General features: G+C 40.6%; 2 protein-coding genes across 9 annotated transcripts in view; both read left to right on the top strand.

Moving 5' to 3' along the window:
• The first annotated feature begins 201 nt into the window (after positions 1-201).
• LOC106601434 (alpha-N-acetylgalactosaminide alpha-2,6-sialyltransferase 2-like) lies at positions 202-4,464 on the top strand. Its single transcript, XM_045715234.1, has 9 exons — positions 202-976; positions 1,675-1,753; positions 1,857-2,028; positions 2,138-2,300; positions 2,504-2,537; positions 2,864-2,967; positions 3,330-3,413; positions 3,509-3,602; positions 4,126-4,464. Exons 1-9 carry the CDS (start codon positions 852-854, stop codon positions 4,303-4,305), a joined length of 1,035 nt encoding a protein of 344 aa, XP_045571190.1. The 5' UTR covers positions 202-851; the 3' UTR covers positions 4,306-4,464.
• Positions 4,465-5,517: 1,053 nt separating this feature from the next.
• The window catches only part of LOC106601416 (caskin-2), a 93,263-nt gene continuing 79,714 nt past the window's right edge, over positions 5,518-19,066 (top strand). For all 8 annotated transcript variants that reach the window (XM_045715232.1, XM_045715227.1, XM_045715231.1 and 5 more), the window contains exons 1-2: positions 5,518-5,846; positions 14,589-15,126. In XM_045715232.1, the coding sequence (XP_045571188.1) occupies positions 15,033-15,126 (94 nt within the window). In that variant the 5' untranslated portion in view covers positions 5,518-5,846; positions 14,589-15,032. The remainder of the gene's footprint in view (positions 5,847-14,588; positions 15,127-19,066) is intronic.

The raw sequence follows: 19,066 nt of genomic DNA, 5'->3' as shown, positions 1-19,066 counted from the left end.
AGCTCCTGTTGGACTGGGGCCGTCCTGGGTCTCAATTGATAGGTGTCGCGGGGTGGTAGTGGATTTCTTCTTCCCCTGACGTATGTGTCGAACCCTCTTACATGCTGGGAGTGTTGTCCTGGACGTTGTCCCCGGTGTCCCCGCCCTCTGTAGATAAAACGCTCACCATTGGTAGAGGAGACAGAGTTAGTGCTGTCTGTGGCTAGTCGGTCTGACAGAGGCACTCTGCGTCTGTCATCGGCTTGTCTCTTCCGTTTTTTTGGTTTCTTGTGTTTAGAGTCTCGCCAGAGATATATTAGTCTGTTGTTCTTATCTTCCAAATCGCGTTTATACTTCTTGATTTTCCTGATTTTCCTGTCTTTTGCCAGTTTGTCTTGTCAAGTCAACCAGTGTGGTTTTTTCTGTGCTCCTGGTTTTGACTTTTTGCCTGCCCTGACTCTGAGCCCGCCTGCCTGAACATTCAGCCTGACCTGACCTTGAGCCTGCCTGTACCGTTTGGAACTCTGACCTGGTTAATTAACTTTTACCTGTCCTCGACCTGCCTCTTGTTGTTAAATAAATATCAGAGACTCGAACCTTCTGCTTCCTGTGTCTGCATCTGGGTCTCGCCATGTGTCGTTATATTGACAGGTAAAACTAAAAACAGGACAGAGACAACACAATCATACTCTGCGGGACAGATCATAGTCTGACCGAAAAAAGACTCAGAGGAAAATGAAGGATATGGACCTTGTTCGCCCAACTGACTCACCTGGGATTTAGAGCAGTAAATGACTTGTAACAGAAAGTTAAACTCAAACTTTTTTTTTTACTCAAACAGCACGAGATATTATGTTCTCTAGTTGAGAAATATGACGATTTCTTTGAGGAAGTGTGTCTTCCTAGTGGGGGCTTTATGTGTAAGTGTTACTATAACCACGATTATGTATGGACAATGCTATGACCTGGACTTCTTCCACGACAGACTTGCGAACAGGTGAATATTCTGCGATTTTTGAAATTATTTCCCCTTTCAAATATTTGAATATTCTAAAATATAAATAAATAATTGTCAGGGTCTCAACTTACTGACAGTTAAAATAGTAGAATACATCAAGTGGAATTTTGAAATTTGGTTGTGCATCAGCAGTTTTTCTCACGTCACTCAATTAGCCCATGTCAGCTATTTTTTATTTATTTATTGTAAGTTCATTTGCAGCCAGATTTGCAGCCAGCTATTTAAACTTGCAGTAATCCTGGTTGAATTACCTACCGGTGGCCCCCAGTGATTGTGTTAGTCACTCTCAGTCAGATGTCCTATTAAAAACTGGAAACTTTTCTGCCCCTTCCCCCTCCCTGCCATGGCAAAATGTATAGATTTGCAGCAAACTTGCTTTAAAACTGCAACATGTGTGGAATTGCAGGAAATGTACAGAAATTTCACTTCAAATTTCACTTAGGGTCCCCAAAAGGCTAGGGCCAGCTCTGACTGCATGTGTGGGTATGGATGTGGGTACGCAGACCCGTGAGCCACGAGGTCAGATTTTGTGGCCCCCACTCCCATCAAAGTTGCCCATCCCTGACTTAAACAAATCTGCTGGATTGGTCTGATGTGCTTCTGTCCACTTAACAAGGTTTTGTGTGGATTTAACTCTTTGTTGTGCATTTTCAATGCATGTTGTCTTCTCCTTCCAGTCAAGGCACAGAGTTTGATAGCATTTGGACTTGCGATGAGGAGCTTTGGGACAACACCACAGCAACTGGGGAAGAGAAGGTAATCGCACAGAGATAATGTAGTTGCCTCTCATCTAATAGAACAAAGGCACACATATCCGTCTTGTACAGTACAATGTCAAGTGAGGTCTGTCTCTACTCAGCTGGAGGGTTTGTGTCCTCTGAGAAAAGCAGTGAAGAAGGACGACTTCCTCAGACTACGCTTTAACTTTAAAGTGCCTGTGCTGCAGTGGGCTGGGAGCTTCAGCCATTCAGAGTGGGGGCGATTGGAGACGTATATGCCCCCCTACGGCTGGAAAGGCCTGCCCCAGGACGGTATGAACATTCCCTTCAGGACCCTATTTAATCATCTCAACCAAACTACATGTATACTGTATATAAAGTCATTGTCCTCTCACCTTTTTGCTCATTTGTTGTTGATCAGTTGTGAGATCCACTTTGGCCCTGCTCAACGACTCGTCCAGCAGCCGCCTGTTTGAGCGCAGGTGGCCTGATCAGTGTGTCCGCTGTGCTGTGGTGGGAAATGGCGGCATCCTTCGAGGCTCCAAACAAGGCAGGGCCATCGACAGTCACCACTTTGTCTTCAGGTCAGTAGTGCTGCTGCAGCTCACCTTCGACCATCTTCAAAAAACTATTAGACTTCTTATTGCTCTTTGACATAACTAAGATCAAGTTTGTTGCAATTGTAAATATTTCCAATCACCAAGCACTTTGAGGAGGACGTGGGCACAAAGACATCTTTCTATGGGTTCACCACAAATACTATGAAGAATTCCCTACATTTTTACAGAAAAGATGGCTTCACCAAGGTCCCACGGGGACAGGTAAGAACTTGTGGGACAGGCTACAGCAGCGTTTCCCAAACTCTGCCCTCTGGACCTGAAGGGGTACACGTTTTGGTTTTTGCCCTAACACTACACAGTTGATTCAAATGATCAAAGCTTGATGATTAGTTGATTATTTGAATCAGCTGTGAAGTGCTAGGGCATAAACCAAAACATGCACCCCTTAGGGTCACGAGGACCAAGTTTGGGAAACCCTGGGCTACAGTGCTGAATCCGGTCCATTTTAAAGTGTTAGGAATTTGTCATACTCTGAGTGGTTGTTTATGCAACTATTCCTTAAAGCTTTGACTATTTCCTATCTGCAGAGAGTTCGATATATCTTCATTCCGTCCAACGAACGTGACTATGTGATGATGTCAGCTGCTATCGAGGGTCTAAATGTCACCTCCGGTCATGACAAGGGGGACTGGTGAGTTGAGAGGGTCACATATGTGAAGCCCACATTAAGAAGAGTTGTACATTTGAACAGCATGATACAATGGTGTGTTGAAGTACTGTGGTCAAGGAAAGCACAATGATCTTGCTTGCGCTTATGCTGGTGAATACGCGTCTCAGCTGTAATTCACTTTATTACCACAATATGGTGCTGTTGTATTTCTATGAATGTGGTGCGGTGAGCACTGGCTAGAATCTTGTGTGGTGGTAGGGCTGTAGGCATACAATTCACTTGTTGATGCTTATCTTTTTGTAAGCTCCCTTGCTATTGATTACTTTTTGACATTCTTAATGGAAAGTTTTTTCACCCCTTACTACATTTATCCCCTCAAACAGGCCCTCTCGATACTTTGGATTTAAGCCACCATATAAGCACTTTAAAATGCTTCATCCAGATTTTATTACATATGTAACGCAAAGGTAAGGGGACTCGTATTGCCAGGTCAAATTGAGACTTTTAGATAATTATTGGCTGCTTTTGACATTAATGACTGTTGACTGTGAATGCTGCACAGGTTTCTGAAGTCTCCCCTGCTGAAGTACAGTCAGCTCTACATGCCCTGCACTGGTGCTCTGATGCTTCTGACCGCCCTGCACATGTGTGACCAGGTCAGGTCACATCGCCACACGCTTTGCCCTTGGTCATCTATTGGTCACTGTTTAACCAACCAAGTGTCTAATGACATATGGTAACTTGGCCAGTATGGAAGTGATTTATTGGGAAACCATGACATCCTCTGTTTATAGTCCTGGTATAGACCCCATATACTGTTATTCCATATTGATTGTGTCAGATATAATTCATTAACATAATCCTGCAGAAACAGTCAATGTGGATTATAATTAATTAAAACATTTTAGGGGTTGATATGTTTTTTGTAAGGGAAAATCAAGTCTGAAATGTAAAAGTGTAAATTACAAACTTCAGAAGCCTTTTTAAATCTCAAACACACAAGTATTTAATTTCCTGCGTTGCAGGAAAGTTCTACTGCAACAGGGTGATCAAATTAAGACCCTACATCTGTATTGAAGGCTAGATGGTGCTATACTGAAACTATGCATAGAAATATTTACACAGCTGACTGAGAATGCAATTCATGCATAAGTGATCAAATCTCCTACCTTCCTGCAGGTGTCTGCCTATGGTTTCATCACAAAAAACTTTGCAGACTTCTCTGACCACTACTATGATGCTGTGATGCTGCCCCTGCTCTTCTATGCCAACCACGACATGCAGATGGAGAGCTGGCTGTGGGAGGTACTGCATGCACGAAAAGTAATGTCACTGTACAAGAGGACAAAAGTAAAATGATGGACACTGAATTGTATTTTCATGTGAAAAGCCTTCCTTGAAATGCTGTTAACTCCTATGTTTGCCATGGAGGTAGTCCCTCTGAAGGAGTGGCTGCTGGAGTTGTGTGGCATCCTTTGTCATTAGTCTCACAGCAACATTAAAGGCCTTTGACGGTGTAAAGCCAAGCTCAGGTGTTCCAAGCGTCTGTTTGTGGGATCGGGCCTTCTTTGATCATTTGAACAACCCTTATCTTCTCTGTGAAGGCAGGTGCAGGGAGCCGAGACTATAGTCTCTCGGTCATTCTTCTTTGTCATTTTCCTGCAATGCCTATTCTTATTAGAAACTGTCGGTTTGACTGGGACTCACAATGAAAGCTTTCACATTATGAAGCCAGCAGTCCATTCATGCCAACCTTTTTGTAAATGAGATTTGACTTGCAGCCTCTTTGTCCAGTGCCTATCCAAGGATAGGTTACTCCAAGCCACAATAAAGACAAAGTGACACATTCTTGTGTCAAGCTTTGATCTGCTGAGCTATTGTTACATGCATAAATGGATCTCCAGTGTCTGTTATGAATGAAATCCTGATAATAGACTAGTGAATGCTGCTAGATTATGTAATTCACTGTAAAAGCAAGATAATGACCACTTGTAACAAATTGTACACATTTTGGGGGAAAGCTGTGTTATGGCCATTTTCTGCAACTGACAGCTGTGCAAAATCTTTAATTTTACTAACCTAACTAAAGCTAGAGTCCTTAATTGAAACAATAACAAAGCGGTCAGCGGCCTCTATTTTGGTAAAAAGCTGAAGGATGGGCCAGGAGAAATGTAACCAAATTGTAACTCAAATTCATAGAGCTATGGATGCAAGGACTGACCAGCCATGATATCAACATTATAGTTGTAACCATGTTTTGAGGCTATACAGTTTGTTTAAATACATTTACATTGTTTACAAACACATTTTTGGTTCTGATGGGGTACAACAGTTGAACTAAGCTCATAGGCATCTATGTTATCTTCAATAATCAATTCGTATATATTAAAAATGTATGTACAACCAGGGATTCTAGCTTTAAAATGTAGTGTAGTGCATGTTATGTATTTTTTATTTATATTATTTATTTCATATCATTTCAAGTCGCACTGGCGCGAGTCGGGTCGCACAGCTCGCTCCTTTTGGAAGCGGAGGGGGGGGGAAGCGGGGACAGAGGACTGTGGGAGGGACGAACATATTCTGGATTGGATCTGACGGAGCAAGTGACAATGTAGCGGAGTCTGGCTTTCGCGTCGGAGTTGGAAAATATTGCATCAAATTATACAAACTTTTATGTATTTTTATATTTCACATATATTTGTGATGAGTAGGTTATGTGTTTACTGGACATAAGAGGAGTACTAAGATTCGCTTTCTGTGGGAGACTGACTCAAAATTACTTTCCTTGAGTTATTGGAAGGCTCCGATTACTTTTGCTTGGACCTTGGAGGGCTCTCTGAAAAACTGCCACCTTGACATGTATTCCCGTTTTCTAACATGCAACAACAACACTGTATAAGGTAAGACAAATGTGAATTCAAACGTTATAATTATGGATAAGACAGGAATGGCCCCTACCGACGGGCTCGGGAAACTAGTGTTGCTAGTTAAGAAGTTCAGTCCGAAGGTCGCTAGCACACTAGTTAGCTTTGCTAGCTAGCTAGCTAGCCATGTTATTTTAGTGAACGAAGCAACCGCGAGATTGAAAAGTAGATGCTAGCAAAAGTGATAGGCTTGCTACATATGTTGTAAGAGCTACTAGCTAACGGCATTTTTCCTTAACAATAACCCAGTTCAGTTCAAGTTGCATTGCACGTTTGCGCCATGCTTTGTAATGTGTGTCTTATTTATGGATAATTTTATAATTGAGTAATAACTATTTTACAGTTGGATGAACAATAACCACCTAGGTCTATTTCTAAAAACACATTATTGGCAATAAATGATCCATAATCTAAATCCTACATCATGGTGTAGTTCTCTATTGGGACCAGTGAATAAAGTTGCACCCCATCACCAGCTACACACTCCAACCTCTCAAACACATATTCATATTGTGTGACCCCTTGCCAGCAATGCAGCAAGCATGAAAAGACTGGCTAATGGGACTTGGTGGGGGAAGAGGAGGAGGACATGATCACTGTTATTGGGAATGACAGCTTTGCTTACGCACTGTGCACCTCTTTGGGTGTGTGGTGTACTGAGACTGCCAGGTTATGTAATGTAGCAAGTTATGTTCACACAAAAGAACAGTGCAGACTGCAGAGCTGTGCTGTGCAGACACCATCTCATTAGTGGGATCCTGCTGTGCTCACTGTGAACTTTCTCAAAACGGTGTATGTTTACATAGCAACACTTTGCTGTACATGAATTTCCTGGCCAGGTTGATCTGAAGAATAAACGTTTTGTTTTCTAAATTATAGTTTCCGGATTTGACCATATTAATGACCAAAGGCTCGTATTTCTGTGTTTATTATATTATAATTAAGTCTATGATTTGATAGAGCAGACTGACTGAACGGTGGTAGGCAGCAGCAGGCTCGTAAGCATTCGTTCAAATTGAAGCACAGCTCTGTTTATGACTTCATGCCTATCAACTCCCGAGATTAGGCTGGCAATACCAAAGTGCCTATAAGAACATCCAATAGTCAAAGGTCTATGAAATACAAATGGTATAGAAGATAAATAGTTGACGCGTCATAATTCCTATAATAACTACAACCTAAAACTTCTTAACTGGGAATATTGAAGAACTGGGAATATTGAACCACCAGCTTTCATATGTTCTCATGTACTGAGCAAGGAACTTAAACGTTAGCGTTTTTACATGGCACATATTGCACTTTTACTTTCTTCTCCAACACTGTGTTTTTGCATTATTTAAACCAAATTGAACATATTTCATTATTTATTTGAGACTAAATAGATTTTATTTATGTATTATATTAAGTTAAAATAAAGTGTTCATTGTTCATTCCGTATTGTTGTAGTTGTCATTATTATTATTATTATTATTATTATTATTATTATTATATATATATATATATATATATATACACAGTTGAAGTCGGAAGTTTACATACACTTAGGTTGGAGTCATTAAAACTCGTTTTTCAACCACTCCACACATTTCTTGTTAACCTTTCTGGCGCAGGCATTCCGCTAGCGACCCACCTCAACAACATCCGGTGAAATTGCGCCAAATTCAAAATACAGAAATAGTCATAATACACATTCATAAAAAATACAAGTGTTATATATCGGCTTAAAGATTAACTTCTTGTTAATCCAGCCGCTTTGTCAGATTTCAAAAAGGCTTTACGGCGAAAGCATACCATGCGATTATCTGAGGACAGCGCCCCCGCTTACAAAAGCATACAAACATTTTACAACCAAGTAAAGGAATTACAAAAGTCAGAAATAGCGATAAATTGAATCACTTACCTTTGAAGATCTTAATATGGTTGCAGTCACGAGAGTCCCAGCTACACAATAAATGTTCGATAAAGTCCCTCTTTATATCCCAAAAACTTGTCAGCGCGTTTTGTTCCGTAATCCACTGGCTGAAAGGCGGTCAAAACATGCCAGCACTGCATGATTCTACAGTCCACTGACAGAAAGGTCTCATTCTTCTTCATTTTTCAGAAAACAAGCCTCAAACAAAGACTGTTGACATCTAGTGGAAGCCATAGGAACTGCAATCTGGGTCCTAACCCATTAGATACTCTATAGGCATTCAATTGAAAATACCCACATCAAAAAAATCTCACTTCCTGGATGGATTTTCCTCAGGTTTCCATCTGTCATATCAGTTCTGTTATACTCCCAGACATTATTTTAACAGTTTTGGAAACTTTAGAGTGTTTTCCATCCAAATCTACCAATTATATATTATATTATATTTGCATATCCTAGCTTCTGGGCCTAAGTAACAGGCAGTTTACTTTGGGCACGCTTCTCATCCAGACGTCGAAATACTGCCCCCAAGCCATATTAATAAACTATAGTTTTGGCAAGTTAGGACATCTACTTTGTGCATGACACAAGTCATTTTTCCAACAATTGTTTACAGACAGATTATTTCACTTATAACTCACTGTATCACAATTACAGTGGGTCAGAAGTTTACATACACTAAGTTGACTGTGCCTTTAAACAGCTTGGAAAATTCCAGAAAATGATGTCATGGCTTTAGAAGCTTCTGATAGACTAATTGACATCATTTGAGTCAATTGGAGGTGTACCTGTGGATGTATTTCAAGGCCTACCTTCAAACTCAGTGCCTCTTTGCTTGACATCATGGGAAAATCAAAAGAAATCAGCCAGGACCTCAGAAAAGAAATTGTAGACCTCCACAAGTCTGGTTCATCCTTGGGAGCAATTTCCAAATGCCTGAACGCACCACGTTCATCTGTACAAACAATAGTACGCAAGTACAAACACCATGGGACCACGCAGCCGTCATACCGCTCAGGAAGAACTAGAGATGAACGTACTTCGGTGCAAAAAGTGCAAATCAATCCCAGAACAACAGCAAAGGACCTTGTGAAGATGCTGGAGGAAACAGGTACAAAAGTATCTATATCCACAGTAAAACGAGTCCTATATTGACATAACCTGAAAGTCCGCTCAGCAAGGAAAAAGCCACTGCTCCAAAACCGCCATAGAAAAGCCAGACTACGGTTTGCAACTGCACATGGGCACAAAGAAATGTCCACTGGTCTGATGAAACAAAAATAGAACTGTTTAGCCATAATGACCATCATTATGTTTGGAGGAAAAAGAGGGAGGCTTGCAAGCTGAAGAACGCCATCCCAACCGTGAAGCACGGGGGTGGCAGCATCATGTTGTGGGGGTGCTTTGCTGCAGGAGGGACTGGTGCACTTCACAAAATGGATGGCATCATGAGGGAGGAAAATTGGTGGATATATTGAAGCAACATCTCAAGACATCAGTCAGGAAGTTAAAGCTTGGTCGCAGATGGGTCTTCCAAATGGACAATCAAACTTCCAAAGTTGTGGCAAAATGGCTTAAGGACAACAAAGTCAAGGTTTTGGAGTGGCCATCACAAAGCCCTGACCTCAATCCTATAAAAAATTTGTGGGCAGAACTGAAAAAGCGTGTGCGAGCAAGGAGGCCTACAAACCTGACTCAGTTACACCAGCTCTGTCAGGAGGAATGGGCCAAATATCACCCAACTTACTGTGGAAGGCTACCAGAAACGTTTGACCCAAGTTAAACAATTTAAAGGCAATGCTACCAAATACTAATTGAGTGTATGTAAACTTCTGACCCACTGGGAATGTGATGAAAGAAGTAAAAGCTGAAATAAATCATTTTCTCAACTATTATTCTGACATTTCACATTCTTAAAATAAAGTGGTGATCCTAACTGAGTTAAAACAGGGAATTTTTACTAGGATTAAATGTCAATAAATATTAATCGGCCGATTAATCGGTATCGGCTTTTTTGGTCCTCCAATAATCGCTATCGGCATTGAAAAATCATAATCTGTCGACCTCTATTTCATATACCTTTGACTATTGGATGTTCTTATAGGCACTCTAGTATTGCCAGCCTAATCTCGTTAGTTGATAGGCTTGAAGTCATAAACAGCGTTGTGCATTCAAGAATTGCTAAGAGCTGCTGGCAAACGCAGGAAAGTGCTGTTTGAATGAATGCTGACGAGCGTCCTGCTGCCTACCACCGCTCAGACTGCTCTATCAAATCATAGACTTAATTATAATATAATAAACACACAGAAATACGGCCTTTGGTCATTAATATGGTAAAATCCGGAAACTATCATTTCGAAAACAAAACATTTATTCTTTTAGTGAAATACTGAACCGTTCCGTATTTTTTCCAATGGGTGGCAACCCTAAGTCTAAGTATTGCTGTTACATTGCACAACCTTCAATGTTATGTCATAATTATGTAAAATTCTGGCCAATAAATTACGGTCTTTGTTAGGAATAAATTGTATTCACACAGTTCGCAACGAGCCAAACTGTTGCATATACCCTGAAGAAAGGCATTGATGTTCATCGTTAGGTACATTTGCGCAACGATTGTGCTTTTTTCGGCAATGCGCTTTTGTTAAATCATCACCCATTTGGTGAAGTTGAAGTAGGCCGCGATTCGATTATAAATTAACAGGCACCGCATTGATTATATACAACGCAGGACAAGCTAGATAATCTAGTAATATCATCAACCATGTGTAGTTAACTAGTGATTATGTGAAGATTTTTTTTTATATAAGATAAGTTTAATGCTAGCTAGCAACTTACTTTGGCTCCTTGCAGCCACAAGATCCTTTTGACACTGCACTTGCGTAACAGGTGGTCAGCCTGCCACGCAGTTTCCTCGTGGATTGCAATATGATAATCGGCATCCAAAAAGGCTGACTACCGATTGTTATGAAAACTTGAAATCGGCCCCAATTAATCGGCCATGCCGATTTAATCGGTCAACCTCTAGCCAGGAGGTTTGTCATTATTGATTGATAACAATTATTTTCCCACCTCTCCCACACTAAGTTTACAAAATTCTAACTTACAATGGTTTTCTTTCATTATTTGTTTTTTTATGCATGAATACGATTGCTCACTGTTCATTGTTGGCATTTACTGCCTAAGTTTGCCCACTTTTCCAATGAAGTGATCATTAAAATAATTGCCAACATCAAATGGTTTTGTGATGAATAAGCCATCTGATTCAACAAAAGATGGAGTTTAATTTGTCTGTCTTCTCATAACCTGAGTACTTGAAATGAAATTTTCTTCCATCATTCTTTATGTCATTGATCTTGGCTTCTGAATAGTTTTTTATTTTTAAGTTTAGGCACAATTTCTCAATTTGCCGTAAGTCAGCCAGTCAGTCAGATATACAGCCAGATTTATAGCCAGTCCTTTCTCCCATCTCTTTCTCAGCGAAACTCCGTATTTGGTGAATAACGAACGTATTTTGACATAACACTTGCTGAGCTGTCTAATGGGGAAATGAATGGTACTGTAGCTAACTGAGCTGGAGAAGAGACTCATATTCATTGTCTCCTCTTCTGCCCATTTACTGGTTCAGTGTGATCGTGAACACATCACAGTTTGCGTTATTGTACTTTCATGCACAAGTTCTATCTAATTCTGCTACCATCTTAAGTGAAACAAATATAGGTCAATTGTTTAAAAGCAACTAAACTAGGCTACTTCTTGCTCTCATTTCTCTCAACTGTTCTTGGCCATTGGGCTGGAAGAGTTTAAGTAGCCTCCAATTCAAATTGCATTTGATACATGGTCAAGCATTGAAAACCTTATCTCAGAGCCTCAGGGAAAACTGTAAATAACACCAGCTCACTTGCTGAAAAGGCTCTAAAGAAATGTCCATCATCCTCTATGGGCAAGTTGCTCTCTCATGAACCATTTGTCCATAAAGTCCTGGTATGCACTGCAGTCATGAAACCACATTTTCTTTTTCATAAATTGCACTGTTTACCAGCCTTGTTGTTGAGGGGGATGGATAGCGTAGGCTACTTCATTTAATCTCAGATATTTACTGCTCACCATGATTTGAAGTGACAACGATGCATATTTATGTATGTGAGTGAGATGTTCATTTCGTGGGGAGATTCTTAGAGTTTTTCAGGATATTACTCCCTCCCTCACTGTTTCAGTTTCCTGAGAGATAAAGGGCACGCCACTGATTTTTCCTGTAAGGGCAAGCCGGGTTAAAAATGAAAAAGAAATCCTAGGCACGCTGGACTTTGTGGCAAATTGTTTTTTCTTCCCAGTTTAATATTTTGATTAATATCCAAATGAATAAGCCCGTAGCATTCGGGTGGAATTTTGTTGAAGCATGGTAAAAACTAGAGGTCGACCGATTATGATTTTTTCAACGCCGATACCGATTATTGGAGGACCAAAGAGCCGACACCGATTAATCGGCCGATTATTATTATGATTTTTTTTAATATGTATATATATATACACACACACACACACAGCTCTGAAGTGACAACGATACTGAAGAGTCTGCTTAGGAGACAAATACTCTCAACTGTTTGAATAATAAAAGTAGAGTTTAAGTTACCTGTGATGAATGCTGAAAACAAAAACTGTAATTTCTATATGCAGGAAATCCTATTTTAATAATGGGCATGGTAGGAATAGTTTTTTTAAATTTAATTTTTTAATTTAAAAAAAAATCTTTATTTAACCAGGTAGGCATGTTGAGAACAAGTTCTCATTTAAAATTGCGACCTGGCCAAGATAAAGCAAAGCAGTTCGACAACATACAAAAACACAGAGTTACACATGGAGTAAAACAACATACAATCAATGATACAGTAGAAAAAAATAAGACTATATACAATGAAATTGACTACCAAAGTGCGAGTCACAATTCCCATGACACCTTCTAGCAAAATCAGAAAAGTGGTTCCTTCATTTATTCCATAGGATATTTTTAGATTAACTTAAAATAAGGTCTGTGTTTGGTTTAGGCTTACACCACCTTGCCAATTTTATAACTGTGTAGATATCCATAGGATATAACTCTGATCAATATAAGCGAAGATTATTTTTTTTGTTGAGTGGATTTATGAAAATATGTTGACAAACGTTACCTAGTGAGATTTACACGGGTATCAAAACGCCGAGGTGGTTTAAGCACAAAACACAGACCTTATTTGAAGTAGATCAAGACATTCTCTATGGAAGACATGAACGGTAAAATAACGAAGGAACCCCTTTCAAGTTCAGCCGCAAGTTATTACAGGAATTATGACGCGTCGACTATTTTTCTCTAAACCATATATCTTTGACTATTACGAGCCTGCTGCTGCCTACCACCGCTCAGTCAGACTGCTCTATCAAATATCAAATCATAGACTTAACTATAATATAATAAACCTTAGTTTCCGGATTTGACCATATTAATGACCTATCATCTCGAAAACATTATTCTTTCAGTGACATACGGAACCGTTCTGTATTTTATCTAACGGGTGGCATCCATAAGTCTAAATATTCCTTTACATCGCACAACCTACAATGTTATTTCATAGTTCCGTAAAATTAGAGCAAATTAGTTCGCAACGAGCCAGATTCTGTATACCCTGATTCTGCGTGCAACGAACGCAAGAGAACTGACACAATTTCACCTGGTTAATATTGCCTGCTAACCTGGATTTCTTTTAGCTAAATATGCAGGTTTAAAAATATATACTTCTGTGTATTGATTTTAAGAAAGGCATTGATGTTTATGGTTAGGTACAGTCGTGCAACGATTGTGCTTTTTTTCGCAAATGCGCTGTTGTTAAATCATCCCCGTTTGGCGAAGTCGGCTGTCTTTGTTAGGAAGAAATAGTCTTCACAGTTCGCAACAAGCCAGGCGGCCCAAACTGCTGCATATACCCTGACTCTGTTTGCAAGAGAAGTGACACATTTTCCCTAGTTAAAAGAAATTCATGTTAGCAGGCAATATTAACTAAATATGCAGGTTTAAAAATATATACTTGTGTATTGATTTTAAGAAAGACATTGATGTTTATGGTTAGGTACACGTCGGAGCAAAGACAGTCCTTTTTCGCGAATGCGCACCACATCGATTATATGCAAAGCAGGACAGGCTAGATAAACTAATAATATCATCAACCATGTGTAGTTAACTAGTGATTATGATTGATTGATTGATTGTTTTTTTTATAAGATAAGTTTAATGCTAGCTAGCAACTTACCTTGGCAACGTAAAGCAGGTGGTTAGAGCGTTGGGCTAGTTAACGTAAGGTTACATCCCCAAGCTGACAAGGTAAAAATCTGTCATTCTGCCCCTGAACAAGGCAGTTAACCCACCGTTCCTAGGCCGTCATTGAAAATAAGAATGTGTTCTTAACTGACTTGCCTAGTTAAATAAAGGTTTAAAAAAACAAAACAAAAAAAACAAACAAAAAAAAACATTCGGCAAATCGGTGTCCAAAAATACCGATTACCGATTGTTATGAAAACTTGAAATCGGCCCTAATTAATCGGCCATTCCGATTAATCGGTCGACTTCTAGTAAAAACCCTGTTGCTGTTCTTTGGTTTGGAGCTTCCTTGGGGTTACATGTTTTTTGACGGCCTTGCTTTGGTTTCTCCTCCATGTCTTCTATAGCCAGATGGGCATTGAAAGACTTGCATGTCTGTGTGGTTTGTCCAGTATTGAGTCTGGACTATGATATAGCCTATTAACCTAACTGTTATTCTCGTTTTCTCTGTTCTCAGGTTCTGGCCTGCTGGTTCATGCGGCTCCGCCCCAGCCTTCTCTGTGCTCTGACCATAACACCCGCCGGGGCCCTCAAGCACATAACTGGTAGCTCCACACAACTCCAACCCCTGACACACTCTGTACAATAAAATATTTAGCAAATAAAGACCGAAAGAAAGTTGAACAGGAAATTTAAGCAGCAAAAGAGATTTTCCGTCTCTCAGGCCTCCCTTGACTTGGCATCCATAACCGGACTGGGAGTTGAGACAGCTGATTTGAGGCTGTGAGTGTCCTCCGCTCTACTGCTTCACATTCCCTCACCTGTCAGCTGTGAGTGTTTCTGTGAGGACAGTAACTCTGAGGTAGGTTGATGCGGCTGTGCCTTAGCATGGTGCTGTGAGGAAGCCGCTGCCTGGACTCTGGACGGACACCAGTGAAGCGCTTACACACCTTGGACCGTCATGGGGAAGGAGCAGGACCTACTGCAGGCCGTCAAGAGCGGAGACCTGCCCTCCACTCAGAAACTACTGGCCAAGCTCAAAGCCAGCCGAAACAGTGAGTCCTCAAGTTACCCTTAAATCTTAAATCTCATAGCCAGATTTATTTTAGCTCGCTGAAAGGCTGAGGGAGTGTGCTGTGCAATACATCTCCGTTATGTTTATTTGCCCAAGCTTTGGGATTATTGGCAGATGGCGCCTAAGTAAGACAATTAGATGTGCGCACAGTCAGAAATCTCTTCCTCTGGAGGCAGTAAGGCAATCGGTAACATGCTTAAACAAGCAGTTTGCTTAGGTCTGTCTGCTGCTGCTGATGCCACACCTGTCATAACTACTAAACGTCTCCCAAATCAATAGATCCTGCTAAACGTCTACGCCAGTGATTCTCTAACAGGAGTAGGCTAGTCGAGCCAGCGGAAATCGACAGTTCTCAGTTATTCAGACATGATGCATAAGCCAGTGTTTGCTATCTGACTCATCAACCAGTTTTCTATGTCTGCTGGTTGACTCAATATTTCAACAAATAACATTTCAGTCATTTAGCAGATGCTCTTATGCAGACCGACATACAGGAGCAAATCTGGGTAAGTGCTTTGCTTGTCAGATTTTTCACCTAGTTGGCTTGGGGATTCCAACCAGCGGCCCATCACTCTTAACTGCTAGGCTACCTGCCGCCCCACACAGTTATGTGTATTTTCTTTCTCATGAAAAAGTGATAAACTCTGTAATTGGATTATGTGAAAGATAGCCTACCTTTTACAAAGTGGAGTGTTGGAGCTAATCCTATTGAATGTATAGTGATCCTTATGTTCAGTGATTGAGTGTGTTTGTTCAGGGGAGCTGTGCTGAGAGGAGGTGAGTGCTCTCAACTCTCTAATCTGAGGTCAAGCTTCAGGAATTTACCTACAGAAGATGCTGAGCCTCAGCTAAAGCTTTGGGGAAATCTATCCCTTTGGATTAGCCAGGCCAGCTCCAATCCAGCCCTTATGATGATGGCGCACTAATGAACTCTCTCTCTCGCTCTTGGGAAACTGAAAGCCTATCCACATTCTCCTCGGGTTTTAATTCACTGGACCATAAGCTTACGGCCATCTATATCGTCTCCCTTGAGAGGGACACTTTCTATCCCCAGAGTTGCTATCCGCTGTATGAGGGTTTGTGGATGGGGTGGGTGGGTTCCCACTTGCAGACCCCCACCACAAATGCCTCAAAGGTCTGAGGGGAGGGGGGGCTCAGTTGCCTCTTCTTGAGCTATCAAGTCCTCTGATCTTTCTGCTCTCAAAATCTCCAACTACAATGGTCTATCAACTGCAGTTTACTGCACCTTTATCCTTCTGCTCTTCCAATCACTAAATTCACCTACTGGCATAGTTTACAAACACAAAGACCATTACTCACACACCCAGGAGGACTTTTTCTCTGACTATGAGTGTTGTCGTGTTCTCAGAGGCCTATGTAATTACTAAAATGACAGTGCTGGGCGGCTGTTTAGAGGCTGTTTTTCCACAACCACAATGCCACAAGGTGCAAGACGTTCTGGAGGACTCCTGTATTTTGTTGCTTCTCTCTGCTCATTCACTGTCGAGATAGTGTCCGACATTGAGTTCAACATGACACCGAACAGCACAGTGACTTAGAGAACTGAGAGCCCCAGGCCAGGAGGTTGGGCTGCTTTATCATTGTGATAACCTATCACCCTCTGTGCTATTCGGGACCCTCTTTTGGCTCTAAACAAACATGAATTGCTCTGACCCAGAGGGGAGAGATGATGGGATATGAGGGATGGGGAGGTTGTCAGATTTAAGTGGTCTCAGTGTACCCTGTGTTTTTCCTGTGTTTATCAAATTCAGCAGACTATTATATTGTAAGAATGGTGGACATAAGGTGTAATTACACTATAAAGGTCTCTTTGTCTGCCATGGGGTTGTAAACCCTGTCAAGCGTTCATGTTAAAGGACAACTCCCACTTTTCAACCTCATTTTCATTATATCCTGCACAATACCAGTGTCAACATACAGCTGCACCATTGAGAGCATCTTGACTGGCTGCATCACGCTTGGTATGGCAACTGCTTGACACCTGACCGTAAGGCGCTACAGAGGGTAGTGCATATGGACCAGTACATCACTGGGGCTGAGCTCCCTGCCATCCAGGACCTCTATACCAGGCAATGTCAGAGGAAGGCCGTAAAAATTGTCAGACTCCAGCCATCTAAGTCATAGACTGTTCTCTCTGCTACCGCACGGCAAGTGGCACCGGAGCGCCAAGTCTGGGACCAAAAGGCTCCTGAACAGCTTTCTAACCCCAAGCCATAAGACTGCTAATCAAATGGCTACCCTGACTATTTGCATTGACCCCTTTTTTATTTGCACTGACTCTCTTGCACCGGCTCATTCACTGGACTCTACTCACACATACTACACTGACACTCTAACACACACACACAGACTACATTCAACTACATACGTTAACACACACAACACACATGCATATTGATGCCAAACACATACTCACGCATAGACACACTTTTGTACTCTTCACATACGCTTCTGCTACTCTGTTTATTATCTATTCTGATTGCCTAGTCACTGTTACCCCTACCTACATGTACATATTACCTCAACTACATCATACCTCTGCACATTGAGTATGTTTACATGCACACTAATAATTAGATATTAAACTGATTATTTTAGATTATGCAATAGTCATGTAAACACCTTACTCTGCTTATCTTTATTGATGTAAGGTCAAAATCTAAGTAAGCATACACCGATTAAAACACCTGGTTTTCTGAGCAATCTTTCAAATTATTAGGACATGTAAACACCTTAATTGACGTTCCAGCAGTGTATTTGATCTGCCCATGTGCTAGCACCAGTCGAGCGAGCCTCCTTTATTAACACGAGTGAAGTGTGTTCGGAACAACAATGTATGTGTCTTAGAAGTAGTTTTCACATACAAACTTTATAAAAAATGCTTACCAAAAATAACATGTTCGCCGTGGTAGGACGTTTATTTTGATTGCCGATTTTCTGCATTTATCAGTGTCATCAGGTAGCCTGATTTCAGATGTGTCCCTGTAAACAGGATTATTAGGGAAATCGTTCTTTTTATTTCTTTTTATTTGATTTAACCTTTATTTAACCAGGTAGGCTAGTTGAGAACAAGTTCTCATTTGCATCTGCGACCTGGCCAAGATAAAGTGTAGCAATTCGACACATACAACAACACAGAGTTACACATGGAGTAAAACAAACATACAGTAGAACAAAAGAAAACAAAAAGTCTATATACAGTGAGTGCAAATGAGGTAAGTTAAGGCAATAAATAGGCCATGGTGGTGAAGTAATTACAATATAGCAATTAAACACTGGAATGGTAGATGTGCAGAAGATGAATGTGCAAGTAGAGATACTGGGGTGCAAAGGAGCAAGATAAATAAATAAACACAGTATGGGGTAGAGGTCGACCGATTATGATTTTTCAACACCGATACCGATTATTGGAGGCCCAAAAAAGCCGCTAACGATTAATCGGACAATTTTTATTTATTTATTTGTAATAATGACAATTACAACAATACTGAGTGAACACTTATTTTAACTTAATATAATACATCAATAAAATCAATTTAGCCTCAAATAAATAATGAAACATGTTCAATTTGGTTTAAATAATGCAAAAACAAAGTGTTGGAGAAGAAAGTAAAAGTGCAATATGTGCCATGTAAGAAAGCTAACGTTTAAGTGCCTTGCTCAGAACATGAGAACATATGAAAGCTGGTGGTTCCTTTTAACATGAGTCTTCAATATTCCCAGGTAAGAAGTTTTAGGTTGTAGTTATTATAGGAATTATAGGACTATTTCTCTATATACAATTTGTATTTCATATACCTTTGACTATTGGATGTTCTTATAGGCACTTTAGTATTGCCAGTGTAACAGTATAGCTTCCGTCCCTCTCCTCGCTCCTACCTGGGCTCGAACCAGGAACA

Source organism: Salmo salar, chromosome ssa03 (genome assembly GCF_905237065.1).
Source record: "Salmo salar chromosome ssa03, Ssal_v3.1, whole genome shotgun sequence".
NCBI lineage: Eukaryota > Metazoa > Chordata > Actinopteri > Salmoniformes > Salmonidae > Salmo > Salmo salar.
Note: the sequence above shows the minus strand (reverse complement) of the source record. Positions and strands in the feature narration are given on the sequence as shown.

Excerpts from the sequence above, each read along its gene's own strand:
- LOC106601434 (XM_045715234.1), top strand. The coding sequence starts at position 852 with ATGACGATTTCTTTGAGGAAGTGTGTCTTCCTAGTGGGGGCTTTATGT. Across the intron at positions 1,754-1,856 it reads CAGCAACTGGGGAAGAGAAG|CTGGAGGGTTTGTGTCCTCT; the intron begins GTAATCGCACAG and ends GTCTCTACTCAG. Across the intron at positions 3,603-4,125 it reads CCCTGCACATGTGTGACCAG|GTGTCTGCCTATGGTTTCAT; the intron begins GTCAGGTCACAT and ends ACCTTCCTGCAG.